Source organism: Uloborus diversus, chromosome 1, assembly GCF_026930045.1.
Source record: "Uloborus diversus isolate 005 chromosome 1, Udiv.v.3.1, whole genome shotgun sequence".
Lineage (NCBI taxonomy): Eukaryota > Metazoa > Arthropoda > Arachnida > Araneae > Uloboridae > Uloborus > Uloborus diversus.
The window spans coordinates 164,219,138-164,238,649 of NC_072731.1; the positions used below are offsets into that span (position 1 = coordinate 164,219,138).

Here is a 19,512-nt window from a genome sequence, read left to right on the forward strand (position 1 = left end):
TACAAACTCAAAAAAAAAAAAAAACACACACACACACAATTCTTGGGATCGTGCAAGCAGGTGCTTTCTGGGCCTTTCCTTTTCAGGGATGTATTACTTTCGGCAAATTAAAAAACTTACTAGACTCATTCCATGAGGGAACTTTTTCACTTGCAGTTTCTAATTTACCTATCAAAGGAAGAAAAGGTTTCATAATCATTTTTGATCAAGGATGCCTCTCTCTCTCTCTCCTTGTTTTCTCAACTTTTTGGTAGGATTGGTGCATTTTTCTTTTTTTTGTTCCACAAATGAATAAAAAGTTCTTTGTTTTGTAGCTAGTTTTGGAGCATTAATACGTATTTTTTCTTTGCATCAATATTTTGTGATTATTCTTTATGATAAAGTTCAACTTAGTGTATTAAATGTCCTTATCCAAAAATTTAAAAAAAGGTGCTAGATCCATAGAAGAAATGCATCTGTCGCTCAAAAGAAAATAAACCGCTGGTTGCGCCCTTGCACACTTGCGGGTCGCGACGAAAGCACGTGACCCGCTCCAAGGAACAACTCCGCAACCAGTTGTTCTATTTGGCACCTCCCACGCGCAGCAGGAAAAGCCTTTCCCATGCTTCCGACCAATCAAAAGTCTCGGACTCTTCATCACCGACAGGAGAGGAAGAGGAGAGAGAAAAATAAAACGAAGAGCATGTTCCATCCTTCTTGCACTTCTGTCCGCTAGAGGGCAGCCCTGTATAAGGCCGCGTGGTAGAAATCCGAAGAGGAATATAATGTAGCTTTTCTGCCACGCTGTGGAGTGCAGCAGTGAAGCCTTAGACACCCGTCCATGCTGTTGCAATTCCTGTGGCTCCTCCGACAGCAGGCCACAGGTAGAGTTTGTTTATAGTTTTGGTTTGATGCTGCTTCTGAATGAAAAAGTTTTTCAGGGTTGACATGGACTCTGATGAAATACTTTCATTATAGGTTACTTCGCGAAAGTTTTTAATGACGAAAAATTACTTAAAAAGAACATTGTTTTCAAAGTTGGGAAATGAGCAAAATGAACATGTTTTCACATGTATATTTGTTGCTGCGTTTCTTTTCAAGCATTTAAAAGTATCAAACAATACACGAAAGGAAATGTCAATTCAATTATTATAAGACATTGAGTTTAAATTGAAGTATTGCACTGCAGTTTCCTAAATTGGAGCTACGTGAAAAAGGAAGCCTTTAAAAATGTATTTTCTAATGGGTAACTTTAAAAGTAAACAATGCGATCTTCAGAATTACAAACCCAAAAAACGATAAGGAGAAAGTATGCATTTGTGAAAATTATTTCTTGTCTTTGATATTTTAAAAAGAAGATACCTCAGAGAAGTCAAATATCCTTTTGTCACAAAAAGTACTCATTTAAATTTAAAAAACTCGTTGAAGTTCCATAACTCTAGATGGATATTTTTCACGTATACTAACTAGCCCCTAATGATATCTACATTACGGGCTTCTTCAGTGAGATTCACACAAGGAAAAACTTTTCAACAAACTTTAAGACACTAAACTTACTGACTACCAATGACAGTTGAGCACTAACTTTCAGTTGAAGAACACAAAACTTTTCATCATGTCAAAATAACTTTCATGCAAGTAAAAAAGGGAGAAACTGTTTTTAGCAAGAGACTTTGTGGACACTTGAGTTAAAATGCCGAGGTCATTTTTGGTCAAGAAGGTCAAGTATCCTGTGGACCATGCTGCCCGCTGGGCATATCGGGAACCTTCAAGTCCATCGGAAGCGACCCCTGCTCCCCGGTGTCCACCATCTCCGTCGCACCACTGCCTCACCGTCCGTTACACGAGCAGTAAGTGAACATTTTTTCCCTTTAAAGTGTACTTTGAAAAAATAAATTTTGTTGCAATAGAGGAAACGAGAAGCAATTAGATGAAAGTGTCAAAAAAAAATCTTTAAGTAAAATAGGTTCGAAGTTCAAACATTAATTGAAACGTTTTTCCAAGTCATGCGGAATAGGAGCACTTATCAGAACTACTATTACCCCTTCTTGCACACTATAAGCAGATGAGAGTTCCTCTTCCCATTAGTACCAGTTTCACTTTTGGCACTTTTTCACACCTTAGCTTCTAGGTGCTTCAATAGCAGTCCAACTTAGGTTTACATAAAATGAGAAAGAGAGAGAGGTTTCCAGCTAATCTAAAATTGTGTATTAAATTTTATAACACTTAGTGTGGTATAACGAACCTAAAAAATAAATTGAAGATACACAAATTTTCTGTAATTTAAATATTATCCGAAATAACACTTTAAACATAAATAGTATTCTTATTATATATTGACTACATACTACCTCTGTGGTGATAAATTTAAAACTTATTTGAAACCTTAGCTTTTAATTAAATTAACATTTTTATTTCCTGTAATTGTTCGATAACACTAAAATGTATACCAACTGTTTGTTTAAAAACAATTTAAAAAATAAGTTAATAGATTTAGTTTAGAAAAATAATAATTAAAAATGATTGAAATTGCTTTGAAAACCTTATAATATTTTCACTTATATTAATATGATAAGGGGGATATATGAACTGCTTACATCGGCTCCACATGTTGTATTCACATAAATCCCATACTGGACTAAATTGCAAAAATGTCGAGTTCCTAATTTAGTGAAAAAATCAAGCATTGTCATAAATTTACTGTAACGTTTGTACAATGGTTTGCAATGCCTAAGTTTACTCATTGGTTATTTTCTCATGTATTTTCATGTGAAGGAAAAGGTGATGAAGATCTAAAATACATCTGCTTAAACAACGAAGTTGACACCTCTAAAAGTTTTGCAAAGAGGTAGAACTGGTACTACCAACACTTCAGAACGTTTCTAGTTTTTTGCATTAAGTTAACTTGGTAAATCATACCATGTTCACATATGCATTCATTTACCCTACATGCAATAAAAACATTTTTTTTTCATTAAAAAAGATCACGTAAACGTAGAAGTTAAAAAAACCCTTTGCAGTTTTTTCCTAACAATGTATCTTAAGGAACATAAAAAATTATGAAAATTGTAAGGTCGAACATACTTTAAGGAACATTTGAGGAATTGAGGAAGAATTTCAAAAAAAGATTGAGTTTTTTTCCAAGTGCAGACAGATTCTAATAGTACAGTCAATGTACTTTATTGCAACAAAATGCTGTGCATAAATTTGTAGGACTACGCGAAGGGTGCAATTTCGCAATGCAAGCGACCGACACGTGGTCTGGTTGTTTCACCGTTTCTTATGAACAGAAACAAAGCAATGAGAGACGAGCATAAAGTCCTGTGATAACGCATTATAAAACACGTGATTTTGCTTAAACAATTTGCTCGTTGATGATAAAAATGGGAAAAAAACTGAAAAAAAAAAAACCCCTTTGAAATTTATACTGTCATTTCTATTTTGCAAATGACTTATGTAGCAACTACTTCATTTTACTGAGATTTATGCAATTATTTCAAATATATTATTAAAAATATCAATAATAAAGTGCGCTCAGTTAACAGTACATTTTATGCAAAAACAAAATAGTTATTGGAAATTTATACGTATGATCATCATTTTTTTTAAAGATGTTGGAAATTCGAATTAAGATTTACGCACATGCGTGTAATATCATGTAGCAGGTAATTTTTTTTTCTTTCTTTTAATTTTTATATAATACGATATTTTATCTATCTAATGTTATTTTCAGCATTAAAAAAAAAAAAGTACACGTCAATTGAGTAACCTTTGTTTAACATGGGTAAATATATATTAAAATGCTTTAAGGATGACAACATGTGTTAAAATATTATCTTGGACTAAACTTTGTGAATTTAAGGATTTGATTGAGTTCTTTGTTTTTATATTCATTAAAATTAATTATTTATAAAATTAAGTCTGTGACACCTATTCCTATAAAATATTTTGCAATTAATTGTCCATTAAACTACCTATTTTTTTAAAAACATTATCTTTAAGTTTTCTGAGAAAACATAGTCTGTTTATTTATTTTTACATACTTTACAAGTTATTGCGATATTTTCTTGAAAAGCTTAGCTTGGAAATTGTTTTTCACTTTTACTATATCAATTAGTTCTAGAAATAAGATCTTCGCTTGCAAAAAACCCTTTGTTTTTTGTTTTGAAGGAGTACAAATTGTCATATGTTTATTCGATCCGTTTTGTAAAGATATTATAATAATTATTATTTTGTTCTTATAAAATATTTCACACAAAATATGTTTGATACCTATCAGTAAATCATAAGAATTGTACTGAATTAAAAGAATATATTTTCTAGCATCGATTGTAAGTGACAGACGGTAGACAGTTAAATTTTTCTATTATAATAATACTAGTGTCATGCTGAGTTAATTAAAATATAATTTTTATACTTTCGCTTTATATCGTGACCTAATTATAATGAGTGCATGATGTGGATTTCTACATAAAAATCAATCTTATAGAAAGGAAAATCCTATGTTTTACGAAATAAAGTAAAATGTATGTATGTGTAGAGTAGGATGGCGCACCGTGAGAAACGGGGTGCAGTGAGACAAAGCTTTTTTTTTAGATTTTTAAATCATAATCGGGAAATGATGCTATGTACCCATGAATCTGCAGTAGTTGGTCGAGTAGGTTTTGGGATATGAAGTTGTTACTTGTGTTTGCAATCAAATTATCATCTGCAATTAAAATTATCTGATTTTAAGCAAGAATTTTTTTTTTTTTTTTGAATCTCGCATTCATCGATTTATTACATTTTCTTTAATGAATAAAAATTATCCATTTGATCACTTGCATTGTTCTACCAATGTTGCTAATCATCATTAAAAACATTTAGGATAGGCTTTAAACAACCTCTTTAAAATTTTGAATTGGAAGAAAAAAAGACGGATTGAGGTACAGTGATACTGTCGTGGTTGGGGCAGAGTGAGACAGCCTCACTGTGCCCGTATGCTGTTTATATTATGTACAAACATTTATTTTTCCTTTTTTATATCATCTCAAAACTTTTAAATAGTAAACAGGTTTTTTGTGTCTCGAAAGTTTATATACTTAAGCTGCAAAACAAATCCACCTTAAAAATTTCTTCCAGAATCAAAGCTTCCAAAATTCTTGGATTTTATCATTTTCGTCTCACTGTACCTCATCCTCCTCTATTGTATAACGAAGTTTTGGAAAATCCTTTGCTTGTGTGGGCAAGACAGCAGTGGACAAACCGCCGAGAATGAAATCTGTAAGCAAATATTTTAGTAAGATTTCGAAACTAAAGTGGTTGAGATAACTTATTTCGCATATGGGTTTCCACAAAAGAGAAAAATGTAAGATCCTTTCGCATAGCGAAACGACTTTTTTTTTTCACATTGTCTTCTTCAAACGATGCTGGCACCTACAGAGTTCCGTAGACACCCGAATTTTTCATAATGTTCACTCACTGTACCTAGTAGTCAGTGGTCAGTAATTTTACTTTAAAACTCACCACAAGTGTAGTAATGCAGTTTGTTTCTATTTACTCCTTATGTATTTCCCTGAAAAAAAGCCGCTAAGGACTGAAAATTGAAGATATATAAAATAATAAAATTAGCATATAGTTAAAATTTGTATGCTCATTTAAGAAAAATAAGTAGGCTTTTTTGACGTTTTTTGGTGGAATTATTTCATCCTCATTTTTTTTTCAACTTTTGATGTCTTATTAAAAATATGTTGGTGATAATTTAAAAATATAGTGAGATATTTTGTTAGTGGTAAAAGTCGAAACGATATTTTAGTTTAGAATATTTTGGTGAAACATGTGTTTTAATTTTAAAAAAGTGAATCATATTTGATAATTAGTTTAAACAGGATTTCTTAATAACACATTTAGTATGATTTCAATACTTGATTACGGTAAGAACAGTGTAAACACATTTCAAATATTTTTTTAAAATTCTTTTTATTGATGATCAATGCTTTTTAATCAATGTTAACAAAAAAAAAAAAAAAAAAAAAAACTGCCTAAAAAACTAATTTAATTATGCTCATAGTTGCTAAGTCAAAAAACAACGAAATGTTTAATTTAAAGCTTCTATTAATACTACCAAATAAAGAACTATTCACAGCTTTTAAACATTGATGCAATGATTTCACTCCATCTTAAAGAATCAGATATAAGTTTATCCAAAAAAAAAAAAAAAAAAAAACACTCTAAAATTCTAGAGGTCTACCTTAAGACATTTCTGTTTAATGCATTGGATGAGATAAAATACACGTAACTTAGCAACTTAAGGGAAACAATAACTTTCAAGAAAAAAAAGAATAAAAATAACCCTTTTGAGTTAGAGTTTAAAAGGTTTAAAAAAAACATATTTAGCACGAAGCTAGTTTAAATTAAATATCAATTTATATTTAGCATCTTGAATGCATGGAAAAATTTGAATCCTTGCATCATTCACGCAAACCTAAACCACTTATAACCAACTTAATTTTTAATGCCTTAGTAAGAGAGTGTATGACAGGAAAAACATATCACTTGGTCATTTATTTGTTTTTAAAATAAGGCAGGAGTTCGTGCAAAAATGAAGTGTGTTGAAAGATAAATTTCAAATATTTTTCTGAATGCAGTAAACATTAATTTAACAATGAATTTTTGCGCTGAATAAATAAACATATATTATAATAATGTCCTCCTCAAAGAATTTTAAAGGGACTTTGTGAAATGGTTGCTATATCAACCTTATTATTGTGTAATTACGTTACCTATGTTTTTAACCACCTTACACATAATTCTTTTAAATGACTGCTGGGTTTCAGAATTTGAGCTAAAAGTACATATAAAAAAACTTCTAAATGAAAGTACAAAATAAGGGAGAAAGACAGAAATTCGCTGCTATTTTCTTGGTTAAAACATGAAGAGGGTATCGTTTGAAAGCTCATGATTTAAATGTGGTGAGTGGTCAATCAGGCAAAACCTCCATTTTCTATCCAGGATATCAGAAATTCTCTAAACCGGCATTTCATCGTCAACAGAAAGCCTAATTGATAACAAAGCGTTATCAACATGAAGTTTTTTTTTTTTCCAACTAGCAGCATGTTATCAACAGGCAAAAGTGTAGCAACAATTATTGCAAAAGAGTCTTGTCTAAATTGTTTTATCTTTTTTAGTGAAAATTTTGTTTCTTCATGGTCCACTGTAATTTACTACTATTTTAGTTACTACTTGGTCTTGAATGCCTAGTTTAATTTGTAGTTAACGAAGTCAAAAAGAAAAATGTCGTTTTGCAGCATGATTTTTTCCTGCGATTCAATAACTCTAGAAAAGAAGATTGTAACCCAAATTGGGAATTGACCCAATAAGGTCATGATTCTCTTTAATCTATCATTTTTGAATTTATAAAACGTGGTTTGATATGTGTTTATACGGATAATAAAGATTGTTTTCAATACTTTAACAGCTTGATATCTTCTTTTGGCGTTTTTTCAGGTCTTCTTGGGCCTTATTGGGGAGTTGACCTTATTAAGGACCCATGTTCGTAATAACTCGAAATCGTCTTTCATTGTTAAAAGTGATAAAAAGCGTAGTTTCACTAACATTTTTACATATAATTTTTTTTTCTATTTTTTATGCGTCAAGTGATGAATACAAAATTGGGAGTCAATTAATTCATAAATAAGCTAGATAGTTGACAATAAACTTTAGAGTGGCCTTATTTGGCGCACTTACATTATTTTGCATGCATGAAAGTTGAAAAATTTTATTTTAAAGTTTTTAGGGTGGCAAATCTTCGTAAGAATCAGAAAAATCTTCCAAAGGCGAAAATCTAAATTCTTATAGAAACAGAACAGGAATTCAGCCGGGACTTATTAAAAATTCATTGAAATCGAATGCTGATTTTTTACAATTCAATCAAATGAAACTTTAAAGTTTAAAGATGGAGATCATTGTAAATACTTAAGCTTTGTACTTATTATATAACACATTTTCAATACATATATCAAAGTATATTTATGCTTTTCGCGATTTTTCTTAAAACATTCAACGGTTTTCTAGAAGCAAGTTTTTCAGCTCTACAATGAAAAAATGAGCCCTCATTTTTGTACAAAAAAAAATGTGCGTTAAATATGCACATTATACGATGAAAAAAGTTTCCAAGAATGACGGCATACCTTTGTAATGAAGCCAAAAGGTAATAGCTTATTAAACCTTAAATTGAAGTTTTAAATATATTTTTTTTGTATTTTTTTGGTTTGACGTAATTTTCTAACAGATTTCTAATGCGGATTTTCTTTATTCATTTGCACATTATTAGATAAAAACTAAAAATGTTTTTTCCATCTGTTATTACAGCTATCATCCTAAATCAAAAGTTGCCATCATTATATTGTTTTTTTTGGTACTAAAGGTGATTAAAGGATTTATTGACCCACTAATGGCAAGAATTATCAAAAGTTCTCTTAATTTTCGTTTTTGGAAATTTTTGACTGTTATATGATTACATTATCCATCAGAGAAAAACATCCTTCATATTTTGTTTGATGAGTATAAATTTTCATATCTAATTTTGAGGATATACTTTTCTAGAAACGTAAAAGCTTTTAGAAATTCTCTTTTCGTTAGTTACTAACAAATTGACGAAGAATTCAACTGTTAAACTTTGATCGTTTTATGTAAGATAGAAAAAACGTCAAAAACAAGTTTTCAAAAGTTAGTACATTTCTTTTGCTGAGTTTTGAAGAAATATCGCTTAGACTGAAAATAAACTGAGAATTTTAGCATAAATTATCGACGCTTTTAAAATGAAAATGTTCTCAGAAATAGAAACTCACTCGCTAACACCAAAATTCAATTAACTCTCAATTCTCACATACAAAATTAAATGATTCTTTCATTCCATTGAATCCGCTGAGTTTGTGAGTAATTAACTGGAACAAATAGCTTTATTTAATTGATTAACTGCATTTCAAAATTTGAAGCAGTCGAATGCCTCGATTTATTCTGCTCTTTTTATTAATTACATAATGGATTTTCTAATTAGTTTTAGTGAAATTTGGAAAAAGCGAATGCAGTATTTTTAATGAACAATTTTTCATTTTAAAGAGTACATTTCATCCACGCTTTTAAACAGTTTTTAATAGTGAATTATTATTTTAAGTAAGGACGAGTCATAATGTGTAAAAACAATATTAAGTGAATCTGAACATGGATATCTAATTTTCTCTTCGAGTAGTGAATTTCAAACATTCAAAAACAAGACTTAAGTTGAAAAACACAAATCAAAATATTAACGGAAAACTGCATAGTTCTTTTGCACGTTTTAATATGAATTATATATTTCAGCATTCAAGAAGTCACTTATTACACCAGAAGCATAAATAAGATATAACCATTTTTTATTTTCTAAATTTCTAGGATATCTGATTTGATTTTTTTGGCACTTAAAAGAAAAAAAAAATTTGTCATTAAAAACGAAATATATACTAAACATGTACATGTAACATAATTATTTTTCTTATTGTATCTTTCTGACTGAAAAATTAAAGTGCAATGAGTTATGTGTTTCTTTTTTTTTTTTTTAATTGTGAAACTTGCGAGAAAGCCTAAAAATATAATGATCTACTTGTTTTTACGCCTGAAAGAGTTAAAAATGAAAATATCAATGGAGATTAACTATTTCTAAACATACAAAGGTTACATTATAGTTCCAGAAATTGTTGTCGAAATCATTAAAATACAGACTTTATAAAGCAATCATCCGACCGATTGTAATATTTGGAATTGAAACCTGGACCCTGAATAAAAACGATGAAGATGATCTACTGATTTTTGAGTGAAAGGTCATACGTAGAATCACTGGTCCTTTGAAGGTGGGTGATCAGTGGAGAGCAAGAACTAATATTGAAATTGAGAATATCCTTAAAGGAAAAAATATAATTCGCTCTATAAAAGCCCGCCATCTTTCATGGCTTGGTCACATTGAGCGAACAGACATTAATTTTGGACTGAAAAAGATCCTGAAATGGAAACCTCTGGGAGCAAACCAGGAAACAATGAAGATCCACAGATGGAGGGAGAAGGTCGGTCAGAGGGCAGTCTAGAGCAAAATTGTGGATCAGGCCAAGACACATAACGGGCTGTAGTGCCACTTGAAGAAGAGAAGAAGATTGTAGTTCCAGACAAATTAATTAACCATTTCCTAAGAAATATTTCATGTAATATTTTACCTAATAATACTCGAGGTAATGTCAAATTATGAAACTAAACTAGCCACTGCAGGTGACAGATACGGTTTTACTCTTTATGTATTAGAGGTTAGACAATACATGACTGTAGTTATGAAACGAATCATGTTTCAGAATATTTAAGTAGGTTTCAAAACTGTGTTATACTGCAATATGAAAATGCAATACTCAACTTGGAAGTTTCACAAACCATACCATCATTTTTAAATCAGCTTTTGCATTTTTGCTCCAACTATTGCAAAAAAAGAATTTTTAAATTTATTGAAGCGTAATCAATCACGGTACAATATTTACTAAGCTTTTTTTTTTTTTTTTTTTTGAGTTCTGGTGTACAAATCTATAGAGTTGTAATCGTTTTCTGTTGTTTACTTTGTTTCATTTTATTGATTAAATTCAAGACTAAACATTTTACTGAAATTTAAAGCATTGCTGTAAAAAACTACGAACTCATACCATCATTTAATACTGATAATTTTAGCTAAGCACGTGACAACTATAATAAAAGCTATAATTAGACAAATTAATAAGCCTAATATGAAATAAGCAGTCGATATAGTAGATATTAGATAAAAATAAACATATGTGAATTGATTAAATGAGGAAAAGAAAAGGAAATATAAAGATGTACTTGTTTTGACTCAAACTTATAGTTTACTGGTATCTCCTTATTTATCTCGATACTGGAGTCGATAGTTTAAATGAGAGCTCGTAAACCTCTACACCACCCTAGAGTTATTCATTTTCATTCGTGAAAGATGAAACTTTTTAAATACAAATATCTTCACATATCGAGTTTTTAGAAATGTTGTTTAAACGTTCACAAAAGTATATTGCAGATTCTTATGCTCTTGAAAAATTTGTGTATGTAGTACAGTTAAAAAATTAACACGAAAAATTTTCTTACACTTCAGATTTCATAATTTAGTTTAGTGAGGAATTTTAAACCAGATATTAAATTAGAAATAGCTGGCTTTACCAAACCAAAAAAAAGTTTACGGGCACCACAGTTTCCTTCTACTCTTAATTCTATACAGCGATGTATAAGTATAAACCGCAAACAATTAAGAGAAAATTGCAAAAACAGTTTTTTTTTTCATTTACAGAGTTTTTAAAGTAAACGCAATAAAGTACTTAAAAAGGCTATTAAAATTCAGCGTCTCCAAAGCTTACCAAACGGTATGGAAGAATAACTTAAAAAATACAGATAGATTGCGCAGTGGATTGAAAACGAAAAACATCTTTGGAAACTCGTAAAAAATCTGCAGTACTACTAGAAAATGTCCAGGAAACTGCTTCCATGAAGTTAGTAACAATGCAACTTCTTCTTAAGAAACTTTCACAACCTTACTTCAGAAGAATATGTATACCGTTAAAGAAGTACAGCTTTCTGGAAATTTTCCAGTAGTATGGCAGTTTTTTTTTTCTTTTCAGGGTGCGGAAAACGTCTTGAATTTACTTCTGACCATGTACAAAAAAATGTAAAATAATTCTTTCAGAACATATGATTGTAACCAAAAAATGAAAAGCACAACTATATGTTATTTAGTTAGACGGTCAACAAATACAATACAGTTTAATGACTAATCTCTTTTTGTCGTTTTTATTTTTAATAGGGACAAATACCAAAAAGCCTCAACAAATGACTTAGCAGAAAAAAAAAGAAATCGAAAGTCTTTTGCACGTTACGTTTTCTTTTGAATTTTGAAAAAATCAATCTTGTTTCAATAAAATCTTGAAAGACTTGTAATTACTTCTTTATTAAAACTAATTCTCGACTTGCGTATCATATTCTTTATCCCGTTGATGACTGCAATCCTTATCGTATATCTATCATATTGCAGCAAATCTATCACACTTAAGTACAGACGGTACCTCAAAAGTTTTCAGTATGTAGTCAGGAATCGACTTTTTGATTGTTCAAGCGTCACAAAGGAAAGATCAAATTGACTCATGGGTACATGAATTGTACTGAAAGAGCTTTTTTAACAAAAAGAGAGATAAGAGTATCATGTATTTATTTTTTATTGGTTTGGCGCTTTGATAAAAATTAATATTTCAACAATATTCTAAGTAAACTTACAATACTACTGTTGCAAGTAAAAAAAGTTAAAATTGCACAAATAGTTCTAATTATGTTTGTAGAACTATCTTGTTTTCATTTTGTAAGTAACGAATTGCAAAAAAAAAAAAAAAAAAAAAAAAAAAAAAAAAATCCTGAATACAATACGTTTTTCAGATACTATGCCATGCACGGATAATGTTAAACTCATGGAAAATCTTGCACTTCCTAGCCCAAAACCATTTCAAACCATACACGGTAAAATATATTACATTTTAGGTAATTTAGGCAGCTGTAGTTGTACCAACGACTAGTTTCGTTTCTGTAAAAGTCGTTCTGAATTCGTCACAATTTTCGAAAGTCAAAAAGAAAAGAAAAAAGTCCATAAGATTTCAAATATCGTTTGTATGCGGCTTAAGAAAACGATCTCCACATAAAGGAGAACTTTCGCAAAAGAAGAGCAAAAGGAAAGTATATTTCTTCAGCATTTTCCCTCTGACCTGCAGCTTCTTCCACACAAATATTCAGAAATCGGTATAGCTTGCAAGTATGGATACTTTGATGTATAAGCATGGATGTGAGACTGCAGAGATGCTCGTTTTCATTGAAAGTGGTACAAGCTAAGGGACGCATTTACTGAGGAGTTTTGCAAAGAACGAAGAGGTATACAAAAATAAGGCTTTGAAATTCTTTTTGCCCTGTATGCTTCGTCAAGACGATTACTATCAATTTAAGCTTAAAAATGTTTCTATATTACTTTTTTCCTAAAAAAGCGTTTATAATCTCAGAATATGTGGTAGATTCGACTTACTTATAATGTTTAACTAATACTTTATTTGAAGGGATGAAAAAGGCCTTTTTGTGAAGAAATAATGAATAACTATATGAACTGCTTTGTAACAAAAAGTTGGATTTAGGCATTTTTATAAAAATAACTGAGTTTTTCAGTTTCAGGCTTTAAAACTTAGGAAACGAGATAGAAAATGTAATTCAAGTAAATGCAAGAAAATACTTTGAAACTTGTAATATTATTATACAGCAGCGGTTCCCAACCCGAACCCCTGGGAGTTCGTAAGAAGTTTTCAGGGGATTCTCGAAAAAAAATGTTGTAATGGCGGAGTTTTAACATGCCTGTTTCTGATGAAGTCTCATGTTCAAGCGGTTTCAAGCAAATTTTGCTCCTTTTTTATTCATTTTGGTTTCACACATTCGATACTCTTAGCAGGAGAATATTTGCATACTTGCTGACATATTTTACATTTAATGAATTTAGCCTGTCATTGCAAAGCGCCGGTTTTATCGCTTTTATTGAGAATGATAGCTCAGAAGCCATGCTAAAAAAGCTCTACTTGTGAATATTATGTCCTCAGGTAAAAGAATTTGCAGCGTTCGTTTCCTCAGAAGCTTTTGATCGGAAAAGTTGATTAAACTTGATGAAAACATTACATGGACATCTGCGAGCGTATCATATATTTTGAAGTTTAGTTTCTTTACCATTTGAATCCGACGAAGAGTTATCACTCTTCCCGTGTGTTGAGTCAAAAACGCATCGAAGTGAGATCGCGCTGTTTGTTGCTATAATTTTCACACTACATATAGGGGAAACCCGGCTAAAGTGGATACCCCGGGCAAAGCGAATTTAGCCTATAACTTCCAAATAATTAGTTGGCCGGTTGCCGCGTTGTCATAGCAACGGTCGCCTGTTGCCGCTCCGTGTGGGGCAAACACGTCGGGACGAGTTCCCCTCACGCGACGCCAGTGAGCGAACAAAATATGTTTTAGGGAAAATAATCTTAGTTAACAGAGGTTAGTGTTTCATTTATAACTTTAATACTATTTGTGACATGTTCTTTGTTATGAGTAGGATTTGATGTACGATTATGTAGCTTTCAACTATCCGTAGACGACTAGTTTAGATGCTCTGGTTTGTTAGTAATTCTTAGTAACCTCAAAAATGTACCTGAAAGGCAAAGCGGATTGGGCAAAGTGAATACCATATTCACTTTGCCCGGTCATAACAAGTCATTTCATCCGAACCTGGAAGTTCCTCAATATTAAGATCCCAAGACAATACTACCATTGAAGACCGTCCTTATACTTCCATGGGATCTGAAACAACAGAATAAATCCAAGGCAATGATGTTCCCGCCGCTTCACCCAAACCTGGATGTTCTTCGGACTGCTACAGTCATTTAGTTTTACTACCTATTCCTCAGCCTGTTAAACCAATAACAACACGTAAACAAAAACTACAAATATCTACACTCCAGACAAGTACTCCAGTAAAGGACAGTCAGAGACAAAAATTTAAAAAATCCAAAAAGACTGTCATGAAGTACCTAGATGAAGTTTCGACTAAAGCTTCTCGGAAGACTATTAAAAAGACCAAGTACCAAAAAGACTAATCAAAAATATCTGCTACAAAACATTGAAGAAGATGATCAGCCAACGGAAAACATTATACAATGTGTTTGTACTCAGTGGTGTCATAAAGAGTGTTCAGCATTCGAATATGGTAATGATTTTGTTTGTGATAACTGCAATAATTAGTATTGTAGAAGAAAAATGTTTTTTTTTCTTTTCTTTTTTATATGTTCCTAAATTTTAGATATTGACTTTTTTTTAAAATTTCTTTGCTTGTTACAATACTTACTGCAATAATTAGTATTGTAGAAAAATACTTTTTGATATGAGCTTTTAATTTTCAATGTTTATTTCATTCTTATGTTTAGTTTCTTTGTTTGTAATAACAACAATAATTAGCACTGCAGCAAAAAAATGTTTTTAAATATGTTCCTTTTATTTTCGGCGTTTATTTTGTTTTTAAATTTAATTTCTTTGTTTGCAATAACTACAATAACTACCATTGTAGCAAAAAAAAAATGGTTTTCGGATATGTTCCTTTAATTTTCGATGGTTATTTTATTTTTAACGTTTATTTTCATGACAAATAATAATGCTATTCGCTTTGCCCTAGTAACGAATCCACTTTACCCGGGGTGTTGGGCAAAGTGGATATTTATGCCATCGTTGAAAAATGGCCTTATATCTAATAGTGTAATTAATATTAAGGACAACTGTTACACTGCAAATAAACCTGCACAATTTGGAACACTTTTTTTCAGAAAAAGGGATCTTAATATGGGAATGTGCGCTATGAAGTGTTCTGAATAAGCTCCGTCAGAAAGAAATTGTTCCGTGTTTGTTCTGGATACTGAACCTCGAGTGCCAACACTCGAGTCTAGGTAGCAGATGGTTCGTCAACACATTTGAAAACATGATTGGTCACATTTGTGCACACTTGTAAAATCATTGCTTTCTTTTCTGCAATGAGAATGGCTAGATGAAGATTGGTTGTTTGTACTATATACTGTATGTATACACTATTAAATTAATGACGTTATTTTTACTGTACATTTTGTTACATTTTTTCAATACCCTCACTCATAAACTTAATTGAAAGAACTTTTTGCTACGAAATTGTGACGTATTTCATCACGTGTGCCAAATTCTGCGAAGCTACGCAGAAAATATTAGTAAACATTGATGTCGATTTCAGAATTTTCATCTGTAATTGTTTTGGTCTGGTTTGGAATAATTTAATGCAAGTTACTTATTTCCATTATTATTCTTTACATGATGCTTAAACATTTGAAAATTGACTTAGCACTCGCAGATCGTTGAACTTTATATTTTGTGTACATTATGCGTTAGCATTTGTACATTAAGCGCTTGTACATCTCTGAGCATTCACATTTTGTTTTAAATAAACTTTTATTCATCATACTGTTTAAGTTGTAGAAGAATTTAAATAACTAAATTTTAAAATTATACAATTGTAATCCAGATGTTTGACCATCGATTATGCTTGGAACAAGGATCACTAACCTTTATTGTTATTTGTTACACTTTATAAATGTATGAAATTTGAGTCTCACCATTTAAATTTAACACAAATGTATAGTTAAGCAAAAAAATGATGTTTAAAATTTCTACTCTGAGCTCGAAATATATGCAAAAAGTTATATCAGCTATCTTGATCTGATTTCTGAAACTACTAAAGATTATATAGCTTGTATAAATGTATGTGTGTCTCAGTACATATATCGGGCCTGGAATTGTTCAAAATTAGGACTGGGAAACAAAAGGTTTAAAACCACTGGTTTAGAAAATAATTCTGAGAAATTTACCCTTTTTTTGCCTTATTTAAATCAATTTTTCAGTTTGCTGTTCGACACGTAAATAAAAAAAATTTTATATTTTGAAAAATGACCATGTCATATTTAAGAAAAATATACAACTTGATGAAATAAAATTAAATAACATGATGAAAATTTTGAAGAAAAATGTTTAAGTATTGGATAAGTAAAAAGTTCATTCTGTTGCAGATATGAAAGAAATATTTCAATATTATACATATATTTCATGCAAACTATTTAACACTATAAAAGAGAGGCTCAGGGGGCCACATACTGGAATACTCGGAATTTTCAGGGCTTTTAATAAAAAAAATTCTAATTTTACCTTTAATAACGCAATTTTAGGCCATATTATTAATGTTCGGAAAAAAGGTGTAGGGATACCTTCCCGAGATATTTGTTGAAGCTGATGTTTTTCAAATAACGTTTAAGGTGTCTTTGGGTGGCGTAAAGGTGAGAAAACGAGGGAGGGGGGTCTAGAAAAATGAATTAAACTGGAGTTTTAAAATTGCAATTTTAGATTGGTCTTTAGTAAACTATAAGGGTAAGAGTTTCCATGAGTGATCCCCTCCGAAAACGATTCAGAGAGGAAGAATTAAGGGGACTTAAGGGGATATTGAGTTAAATGAACGTTGAGTAGTAAAACTGCAAACGATTTCTGCAGATGCGTTTCAAGATTTCCTTTTATTGAAAAGAAATGAACATACTTCTGTTCAAGATTCAGGTATGTAAGACTTTTTCCTGACGTCGTTTGTATTTAAATTTCCAGACATTTGAAACTGAAATTCATGTTTTTCGTATTTTAAAAAGCTTTGAAACAATGAACCTACCACACTAAATTTAATTAAACATTCGACTGAAACAAAATAAGTCAAAGCTGACCAACACTCAATTAATTAAACTTTTGCCCAAAGACGATAAGGATTCCGCAATACTAGATTCAGCAATGTGATGTAAATTTTAAAATGTGTATTTATGTCAATTAGGTTAACTTTAAAAATATTTTGTTTTACGGCAGGATGTGTTTAGTAAACTGCGAAATAGGAGTTCAGAGATTCTAAGTGCATCAGTTTAAAATGTCAATTAAATACGTGTTTTAATTTTTAGCTGCGTTAGGGAACTTATTTCTTCCTTGAGACAATTTAACTTTTTAAACAGCACTCTGTATTTCAAAGTATAACTAAGCGAGTTTGACCAGGAATTTCTGTGAACTAGTGTTTTTATTTAAAGAAAATCGCACTATTGCAAAAAATCAAGTACAACTGAAACTTTTTTTGTTGAAGTGGCCCATTCAACTCAAGCATAATTCGATCCAATCGAATAAGATTGTATCTACCAATAACATAGCCAAAAATTTGCCTTGCCTCATTCAGTTGAAATTTCTCACTACGTTACTGGTAGGTAGCATTCCATCAAATTGAACACAATCGAGTTGAATGTGCCATTAATAGAAAGCAAGTTACGTTTAATAACTTTTGATCAACCTAATAATTGGATTTTCAAAAAATTTTATCCCAGAAGTAATTTTTCCAAAAAATCATAATGAAATAACAATTTAGAAGTAGTAACTAGTGAAATATTTGTAGCTCAGTTTTTCACCAAGTGCTCGTCCATGCATAACATCATTTCAGAGGCACATTGAACCTAACATTATTGATGATTCGATTCGAACGAATTTTATCAACCAAAAGTGAAGCCAGAAATTTAATTTACTCTACCCAGAAGAAAATGTCTCGCTACGTGACTGGTACATAGAATTCGATCAAATCGAACATAATCGAGAAAAATATGCTTCTTAGTCGTCATTGAAAACTACACCGATTTGGTTCAAAAAAGAAAAAGTGTAAACGCTTCTTTTGGAACCTCTGTGCACACCAAAAACGGAGATGCACAACCAGACTCCACTCAGTTTACATACAAAATTTTAACTTATTACGGCATACAGTATTTCAGTTGTTCGAGATACGTTAAAACCAGGGGTGAATTCGTGCTTGGTCTTACTGCAATGCCGTTACTTTTCAAGAAATATAATTCCGCTTCCACACAAAACTGGCCAAAAATCGTTATTGAATCATTTATCATTTGGGTTTCTGGTACTGGAACATTTACAAATTCACCTCTGATACATACGTACTTACTGACGTAACGAGAAAACTCGTGATAATGAATTCAGTAATTATCAAAAACGGGCATTTTGATTGCCTGTACATTCATATGCACTTGCAGACGGGTCGAAAACACTAAACATACATCTGGGAATGAGTTAAATGGAATATTTTGGCCTAATTCAAATTATTATTATTATTTTTTTAATTTAGTGCATTTACTCCTGTACTTTGCATAAGGAAGAAAAACTAAATACTAACTAATTTGGGACTCCATCTTTGCAGTGTTGTTTCACAGAAATGATTTGTTGTTAGAGAATTTCATTGCATTACTGAGTAGCTAAGTAGTAGGAACGTAAACAAATTAGATTTATAGACAGTAATAAAAAAGTTTTTGTTCTTGAGGAATTATTTTTTCTTTAAATTAATTTATATAACCATTTGTTTTTTGACACATTTTTGTTTACTTTTTACATTATTGATTGGCTTTGAAAACTTACTTATGGAAATTTATATTTCAAATTTAGTTGTCATTTCTGTAGTAAATATGATTTATACTACAATTTCCTGCTACATTTTTTTGCTCGTTTGTCATTTCGCTGTAAAATATCCAATTGGTTTTGAGATGCCATTACATTTTAAATTTTCATACTAATAATGCAGATTAATAATCATATTCACTCAAAGCCTAAACCCATCTTCAAGCCTGCAGTCTCAACAAAAATGAATTTAGTGAGTATTTTTTCTTTTTATAAGCTTCTTTTATACTCGGGTAGCACACATTCCGGGTGGATATTAGTGATCGGTAATTGTTCCGAAAAATATTCTAAAAACTGTACTAAAACGTCTGCCACAAAATGTTTAGCACAAGTGTTCAAAAACCATTCTTTTACACTATCCATGAAATGTCCAAAAAGTGAGCTAAAAAG

At 31.0% G+C, this 19,512-nt stretch overlaps 1 protein-coding gene across 1 annotated transcript in view; it reads left to right on the top strand.

Moving 5' to 3' along the window:
* Positions 1-1,672: 1,672 nt before the first annotated feature.
* Positions 1,673-19,512, top strand: part of LOC129216799 (transcriptional repressor scratch 2-like) — a 35,710-nt gene continuing 17,870 nt past the window's right edge. Inside the window, exon 1 of the mRNA XM_054851019.1 lies at positions 1,673-1,829. Coding sequence (XP_054706994.1) covers positions 1,673-1,829 — 157 coding nt within the window. The remainder of the gene's footprint in view (positions 1,830-19,512) is intronic.